Here is a 9,508-nt window from a genome sequence, read left to right on the forward strand (position 1 = left end):
TTGGGATGGAGTCACAGGCAGAGATTATAGTCGTTTCATTATCCAAGACCTACCTTAGACACTTTGTAGGAGGGATGTAGGCTCCTCTAAGTTGTAGACTTGTAGTTTTTGTTTTGATATTCATTTGGAAATTTGATGTCATAAATTTCAAATACCATGAGTTTGTATGCATTTGACAATATTTATGTATCTAGGTGTGCTCTTTCCTTGAGCTACAATTTGCATTTGTACTTATGTAATTGATATATACTTGTTTATGTGAACAAATTAGTTTCTATTTGACGATATTATTGTGTTTTCCACTTTGTTGAGTCTATGCTGATATTTTTGTTGAGTCTTGAGTCCAAACATGGGTCACATCACCAAGCCTGTCATGAGACAGTCTTGTAACTTTGGTTTAAACATCTCCCACTCTACCCTACTTGAAAACATTGTTAGTTCCTCTTTTGTAGATTGGGTTAATCCTTTTATATCTCAATCTACTTTGATAAGAGAAAAAGGCATAAGTACACAAAAATAGAGGTGTTAGTTCTTGTGTCCGACAAGGTTCATGTTAAGGCTACAATAACCCCAAAAAAAAAATTGGGACAACTGATCTGTAATTAGAATGGATATTCCAAATAGTGGACATCAACATATAAATTTTATAAAGAAATGAATTGTTGTAAAGTTGACAATCATTTTACTTGTGATATGTAAATGAGAGTAAACATCATAAACAATTGAGACAAAGCATTTAGCCTACAAAAATGCGTGTGGGAGAAAATTCTAGAAAGAAGGTGAGCTGATCTCACTTAAAATCTATTAAACTAAAGGTAAATAGTATATACAATCTTTGGGCACACCACTAGGTTGAATCTCATGAGTTCAACTCCTAAGAGCTCTAACACAACTCTCTCACCGAGTCCAAACTTGGGTCACACTTGCCAAGTCTATCACGAGACAGTCTAGTAACTTTTGTTTAAACATCTCCCACTCTACCCCACTTGAAAACATTGTTAGTTCCTCTTTTGTAGATTGGATTAATCCTTTTATAGTTCAGTCTACTTTGATAAGAGGAAAAGGCATAATTTTACAAAAATAGAGGTTTCAGTTCTTGTATGCGACAAGGTTCGTGTTCAAGCTACAATAATGCAAAAACATTTTATAGGACAACCGATTTGTAAATTAGGGTATTCTATATAGTGGACATCAACATATATGTTTTATAAAAGAAACGAATTTTTGTAAAGTTGACAATCATTTTACTTATGATTAGTAAATGAGAGTAAACACCATTAACAATTGAGACAAAGCATTTAACCTACAGAAATGCATCTGGGAGAAAAATTCTAGAAAAATGTGACAAATCTCACTTAACACCTATTACACTAAAGGTAAATAGTAAATACAATCTTTGGGCACACCACTAAGTTGAATCTCGTGAGTTTAGTTCCTAAGAGCTCTAACACAACTCTCTTACAAGCCAAATTAGATTACAATGAAAAATTGCGCACTTAGCTAATGAGTATCCCTTCATAGACCCTTCAAACCCATAAAAACTCATGTTCAGAATGCATTTGCAATGGCATATTTAGCTTCACAAGACCAAACAAACCCTGAACAGATGCTAAAAGTAGAAAGGCCATAATGTGTATTATCATGGTCATTTCTTTTGGTCGAAAGAAAAACTAGCACTTACCAGTGAGAAGTGGTTCCAAAGTTGCCACTATTTTCAAATCTTTAGCCCTTTTCCACAATCCATACATTTTGCATACAAACTCAAAACAAGGTGCTTTTAAAAATAAAATAGCATAAGTTTTCAAGTGCAAACCAAATATACAAGAATGTTCAGATATTGGTGCAATCAATGACCTATTTTTAGACCTTTAAAAAAGTTCGTTAAGTTATGGTTACCACAGAAATTGAACAAAACCAAATCCATTAACAAATCATAACTCCCCAACACATGATTTTGGTCCTGCAAAGCTATGAAAAATCAACAAAAAAGGGAGCATTAAAAGGACTACCATCTCACCTTACAAATAAGAAAAACCAAACATGACCTAGATACCTTTTGTTTCCATTTACCTGAATGATTTGCTAGCATCAAGGTGTTCGAATTTTTTTAAAGAAACTGCTTCAACATTCTTTCTCTTGCAAGCAAGAAGAATGATCCAAGGCTTCTACTTAACCTTCTTTGCACTCCTAGATTAGAGACTTCTTGATGCTCCTTCTTGCCTTTGTAAAGCATTCAACAAGAAGCATTGGTCATGTCTTTGCTAGCATCAAGGTGTTTGGATTTTTTTAAAGAAACCGTTTCACCATTCTTTCTCTTGCAAGCAAGAAGAATGATCCAAGGCTTCCACTTAACCTTCTTTGCAATCCTAGATTAGAGACTTCTTGATGCTCCTTCTTGCCTTTTGTAATCATTCAAGAAGAAGCATTGTTCATGTTTGCAAAATTGGTATGCATCGGACCTTTAGAAGTACTCAATTTCCCTATCATAAATGTTGAGGCTGCCCAAAATCAACTCCACAAACATTCATTGCCACAAGATTAAACACCATTTCGTCAACAAAATTTTGATTAACAGAAAACTTCGCTCCACATTGCCCACTGATCGACAAATCAGCAACATTTTTAATACATGCCAAAACATAAAGCTTGGTGTACTAGTAATTTTCTATACCTAATTTCCACTAAGTCCTTCAGAAATAGGAATATCATGAACATGGACACATGCCTCATCTATGTCCAAAGGCTATGCATTTTACATGAATAGCAGGCAGCTGAATCACTATGAAGCCAACACTATTTACCCTCAAACAAACCAAACTTAGAGAAAATTGCGAACATGTGGAAACCAGCCCACAAAATGAAATTGAGGGGGCCTACTACACACCAAGGTCATGTTCCAAGTAATAGAACTCAAAAGAGACATTTGTGTGAGGAATAATTTGTGAATCCAAGATATGAGAATATGCAAGTTGTAGAATGGGAAAAGTAAACATGTTAACAGTCAAAGGAAATCAAGAATCCAAGAAAAAACATTAATGTTATATTAATTGAAGAAATTATAAAACTTGTTATGAAGGCCAAAAGGCTATTAAGTGTGTTAAGCAATTGACAAACCAAATTTGCAAGCTAAATGTAGGTGAAGCTTTCTAAATCCCTCAGCAGATGCCTATGTTATTCCATTGAGATAGTCTGCTGATCGTTATATTTATCATTTAAAATCTACCTTATCAATCAATATGTCAAATTTTTATTAGGAAATTATCCAAAGAAATGTTAAAGCTGTTTATTTTCATTATCTAAAGACATGCAACAATATAAACAAATATATCAATCAAATTTCAACAAAAGAAAACCAGAGCTCAAGAAAAGCCAATCAGACTTGTAGACCACTTGTTTCAATAAAAATCAATGAAGTTGGTTGTAGCCTGCAACACTGAGAAAGTGGGGAAATGAAGAATTTCATTGAAAAATATAGTGGCCCGAATTCAACTTTAGACATGAAAAACAGAAACTAATGAACAAACTTCAATCAGACAAAGACAAAAATCAAGAATGCTAAAATAATCCACAAGGAGAGGCCATAAAAATGAAAATACCACAACTAAGAAGATAAAAATCTTTGAAAGAAATGAACTAACATAACTATCCTTTATGAAAGAAGAATCAAACCCACGAAGCGTGAATGATAATAGAATTTGAAAACAACAAAAGTTATATATTCCAGAATCATACACGAAGTCTAAGACATATGAGACAACTGCAATCAACTAGATTGTGACATGATGACAATACAGATTATAAAACGGTATTTCATAAAAAGTGGTATACATACACCATGAAATAAATTATATATTAGAATTTCAAGAGAGAGAAGTTAAAACTACACAAAGACAGCCATATCTACGCATTTCTTTAGTTTACACTCCATAAATAAAGCCTTGTTTGGAACCCTCAACATCTATAAAAGCTACCATTAACTGATCACATATTTCCTAACTATTGATAAATCTTGACAAGTATATGTTTTTATGTACACTCAATAGATATGAATAAAAACAAGATGCAAGAATGTCACTCAATACATATATAATCAGGTCTTTACACAATATTCACAATTTTGTAAGGTTTCTTATCTATGATATTCTGCCTTTTAAAGAACCAACATGATTAGTTATATTGCTAAATTCCCAAATTCTTTTATAATGTTCAATACATAGTTCTCCCAATAAATTAAGAAAATACTAATGACTAATCATTCTCTTCTTACAATTTATCCCGTTTGATAATTTTGATCACTACCACAACTACTTAAGTGTCCTCCTAGTGAACTCATCATCAACTCTTCGTGACCTTAACTTGTAACCCACCAAAAAGTTTAACAAATGAATTTATATTCTTCATGTCAAAGCAATTGTCTTCAAGATGGATAGAGTCGGCACTTCTTTCTCTTTTAAGAAACAAATAAGACATATGGATGAATTTATAATAAAATGAATGTGGATTAAGAACAAACGCAACAAAATTTTAAAAGCAATAGAATAGGTGCTCCTAGGGTACAATAAATATGCTACAAAAATTATAGAAATTTGAAATTAACTTTCATAAATTTATAATCTGACTCTAGTAGCAAAATGATACAAGTTACCAAAAAAAAATCCAACCTTTTTAATTTATTTGATGGGTTGAATACCTCAATTATTTCCTTTCCTAGGTTGTATATGGCCTATTAACCATCTAGGCAATACCCTACCATGATATATGCCAAATGAACAGCTACAACATATCCAAACATAGGGCATGTCAAATAAACAACAATTCTTGTAAGATGATATTTTTACTCAAAACCACAGTTTAAAAAGTATGTGTACATGAATATAATTTTATGCACTCTTACTACTATGTCATCTACACAATCCAAGTTCAAGGTAGTTGGGAAGAGCATATATGATTACATGCGCACATGCACGCACAACATATCACCTACTATATGGTTACAACTCAGTATGTGGTTGTGAGATTAGAAGGATGTATGCACCAGCCCGCGGTTTCCTTATGAATCCTTATGGTTCCCTTATTTCCAATTGATCAAGTGAAAGCATCTCTAGAATCAAGATGGATCAGAAATGATCTATACTATAGCAAGGGTTCTAAGGTGTACAAATTTCCTTGCCTATATTGAATGGCAATATGAGTCCAAATAGATTGAGAGAAATTAATCTGATGGTCATTTTGCATTGACTGTTGGAACTGGGACGTAATGGGAAGTTTGAGGCAGTCATACAGCATAGTCAATGGTCATGGAGGCTCGTTTCCTATATAATGTCAACCAATTAACTCTCATATTGCGAACTTCAATAGGAGTGCATTCATAAATATTGTATATCCATTCTTTTGATTAAAAAAAATTGTTCTAAGTTGCTGCTGTGTTTCACTATATTCTGGCATTGCCATACTTCAGCTATGTATGCCATCTTCTGACAGGTCTATACGGACTCCTCAACGAACAGTGATGTAATATTATGAATATCATTTAGGTCACCCAACACATCAATTTTATCTTTAAAGATGGTCCTCTCACTAGTGTCTAGCTGGTAACCATGTATTCTTGCCTTTTTAAAGGCCTTCTCTATGTTTTAACCCCAAATCAGCAGTGTTATCATAGCACCATGGTCATTCCAACAGTGGACAATATTCAGCATGATACATGAGTTGGGCCCACAACATTCATTACTATAGCAGACAACAAACTTAAAGTGATAATCTTAAAATCAAAGGAACCGTAAGGTTTGTGTCTTAGTAGAGAAAACATCCTAATTCAGTCATTTTGAAAAAGAAATGAAATATAGAATGTGCTTTGAGCTCCATAATCTTTTCTATAAGAACATTTGCAAAACAAAAACTAATCGCATTAATTTCATTGTGTTTTTATCATTTCTCAAATAAAGATAATGGTCAATGGTATTTCAATAGGATTGCATCCAAACACATACTAAACTCTATGTGTCCATCAATTTACCCAGGAAAAAGTACAGCTTTCAAGGACTAGTTAATCAAATCACAATTTCATAAATGGCAAAATTGTCTAACACGATCTGAATGCCACAAAAGGTAACATGAAAGCCTCAGACCTTGAGCTTCATCCAATTTTATTAGATATTGTCAAATGTAAATTTGCAAAATTTCTCTAAAAATGATCTTTTAATATAGAAACACAATATATGCAAGGACAAGCACCTAAGTCAGCAGCTCACCAGGAGCATATAGATCATGAGCCAAAGAAAAATACTATTTTGGAATAATTCACGCAAGAAATAATGATAAAACTATAAAATCAAAAATGAAAAGGAGTATCCATAATAATGACCCGAGTTGATGAACCAAAAGCACCTGTTTATTTGGCTAGTCCCATTACCATAGCAGGAATTTTTTATTGCAGAGGACAAGATTGGATGAATTGAATTAGAAATTGGATTTAGAGGATTACACAACTGACAAAAAAACAATATAACAAAACATCTATCTTAAGAGTTCCTACTAGATTGGAACTGGATTAAAATAATTACATTATATAAAAAGTTGATGTGTACGTGCATATTGAAATGCTATACAGAATGATTTTGACCTCTAGCATGAAAGAGTAAAGGAAAACCTTGAAGACCAAATTATTTTCACAAAATATAACACCCAATCGTAACAAAGAAATCAAAAAGCACATACTTCCCCTCTTGCAATATGCAAAATGTGGGTGGTAAATCCACGTCCAGCACATCCTGTAAGATAAAATAATTCTACATTATAACATCGAATTTAAAGCATGCAATTACTTAAACATATATAACACTGGTAATCTATTGTAAGAATGAAAAGAAGTGTCATTAAACTTGAATTCAACAAGCATTAAAGAATTTATTTAAATTTGACTATACGTTGCAAAACTTAAAAACTTGGTTAGAAGATTACATTTTATATAAAAAATATAAAATATAAAAATAAACCCAATATTGAAGGATGGTCCTATTCCACTGCTTGTCCCATGTCTATATGCAGTTGCTTAAATGGATTTTCAGTTTAAAAATAACTAGGGCATTTCCACGCATAATTATTAATTTGATGCAGTGGAATAAAAAATAAATTGTGGCTGAAGGAAAGGTTGGAATTAAGCTATCACCAAAAATGCCAACTCTATGTACAAATTTCTTTCCCCCGAGTAAAAAATAAACTGTGGCTGAAAGAAAGGTTGGAAATAAGCTATCACCAAAAATGCCAACTCTATGTACAAATTTCTTTCCCCCTTTTTTATATTGAAATAATGCAGAATAGTACAAATAGAGAGGCAGCAACAGGCTGCCAAGAGTATAAAATAGTAATACAACGAATTACAAAGCTACAAATTCCAAGAATTTACATATCCGAACAATAACTTATAAATGTACAAAGATTCCCTATCAAAACAGCAACTTACACGTGAAAACAATTACTAACCGAACTTGAAACTTAACTGACTTCTCATTCACTACTGCCCAATCCATTCCAGTTAACTGTAACTGGATACTCCATAGACAATGGCCCATTCAGTACAAGTTTTCCAATTTGATTTTCCAAATTTTAACTATACACATCGTTTTTTTACTAGTCATAAAAAATTGAGATGATTGTTAAAGATAAGAAGAAAATTAAATATTCATGAACCATCAGCTCCACGAATAATTCTTAAATAAGTTGAACAGTGACTGTTAACAATATAAACTAAGCATCACATAAAGACTACCCGTAGCTAATCTTTAGAAACATGCGCTATTCAAAAAGTTAGTAAAGTTTTTGCAGATTAAGTTTATAGTTAAGCAATAGGGCCGGGTTTCGGTGAAGGGAGGCTTCCTTAAAAAGAATCTGTAGATGCTGTTCAAATTGTTTGAAATTATTTTAAAGCCGGCAGTGGCATCAAACTTGTTTCCGTGAGTGCTTTGCTCCCTTTCTTTTAGAACAATATTGAACTTTAACGAGAAGCTAATTACAACTATAACTAGTTCATCCAACTAAACTTTCAAGTTCTTGACCATAACTAATACACCATTTTGTTTCTTACACAGTGCTAATTACAGTTTTCCATATACACAGTCCCAATTAAAAACTACAGAAAATCGTGTAATTGGAAATTCATGCTCTTTTAATCTAAGGAAAGTGCAAAGAAAAATAGTGTAAAGGGCTGAAATCATACCGAGCGCTGTCATCTGAGCTTTCTTAATCCCTCGTTCGAGCTTATGGGAGAGCGGAGGCGATGCGATAAGACCGTCCCCGTATTTTCTAGGCCTCCCTCTTTTCTTCTTCAAAATGAGCTCCTTGCTTCCTTTTATTCTCTGTTGGGCGGGCAGATGTGAAAGAAACGAAGCGGGAGAAGGAGCAGGAGCAGGAGCAGGAGCAGAAGCAGGAGAAGAGACATCTCCATCTTGCCTTTGTGAATAAAGAAAATTTGCATTAGCAGAGGGAAAAGGAGTGGGTCGCGAAGGCGCAGGAACTACAATTCCTCCATGCAAGTCCGGGAGAGCATCCACGGTAGAGGTATGAGAGTTAATTTGAGAATAACTTTGGTTGGGGAAGTTAATGTTCGAATTGAGAAATGCATTTCTGTATCCTCTTTGGTTGGGGAAGGAGGTATTCTGAGAATTAGGAGGACCAAAAACACCCACTTCCCCAGAGATCAAATCCCCGCCTCCACTCATAATTTGTATGTCTTTATCGTTAATCTTAGCTGTGGTTTTCATTTACAGAGGGGCTGCTACTCTGTTACATAAACCATTAAGATAGCTCGGAGAACTCGTTACAGCTGAAACATTTGGAATGCTTGGCTGAGGACTCCGACCAACCGTTTCCCAAAGTGAAACCGTTCAGTTGCAAGATTTGAAGATTTAAAGGTTTCCCTGCAAAGGTTTTTTTATTATAAAACGCATTCAGGATGAATTGAAATAGGAAAAGGGGAAAATAGTGGTTATCAGTCGCCGACGTGTTAAAAAGGCAAAGCTTTAGTTGGGTTTTTTGTCTTGCATGTTTCCCTACTACTTGCATGGAAATCAAGTACCCTCTACGTCTTCCACTACTTGCATGGACCGAGTTAGTCCGTTATTTGATAAAAACGAGTTTTATTTCAGATAACAAGGAGATTTTTATTATTATAATAATTAGACATTCTTAAAATAAATGAGAAGAAATTTTTTTAAATAGTAATGATGTTATAATTAAATGTATATCAGATTTTTTTGTATTATAACTAGTATATTATTTATTAATAGAAAATAACTATTTATTGTGCAATAAATTTATAAATGGGGTATGCCCCTTTCAAAATAAGTGTTTGTGCAATAATAATATTGGTTGTGTAGTTGATAGATAAATAAAATGTAATAATAATATTTTATGTATTTGTTTAAATATAAATTATTACTAGGAATTGTAGCTAGATAAACAATGGGTATTGCAAACGAGGTGTGAAGATAGACTCTTTTATTAGTATTGT

At 33.4% G+C, this 9,508-nt stretch overlaps 1 protein-coding gene across 1 annotated transcript in view; it reads right to left on the reverse strand.

The window, feature by feature from the left end:
• The window catches only part of LOC149542999 (AT-hook motif nuclear-localized protein 11-like), a 58,939-nt gene extending 49,961 nt beyond the window's left edge, over positions 1 to 8,978 (reverse strand). Inside the window, exons 1-2 of the mRNA XM_089797925.1 lie at positions 8,216 to 8,978; positions 6,718 to 6,770 (exon numbers count right to left, since the gene is read on the reverse strand). Coding sequence (XP_089654051.1) covers positions 6,718 to 6,770; positions 8,216 to 8,759 — 597 coding nt within the window. The 5' untranslated portion in view covers positions 8,760 to 8,978. The remainder of the gene's footprint in view (positions 1 to 6,717; positions 6,771 to 8,215) is intronic.
• Between the last annotated feature and the right edge of the window lie 530 nt (positions 8,979 to 9,508).

Source organism: Cupressus sempervirens, chromosome 8 (assembly GCF_028749045.1).
Source record: "Cupressus sempervirens isolate cs-2001-9-10 chromosome 8, ASM2874904v1, whole genome shotgun sequence".
NCBI lineage: Eukaryota > Viridiplantae > Streptophyta > Pinopsida > Cupressales > Cupressaceae > Cupressus > Cupressus sempervirens.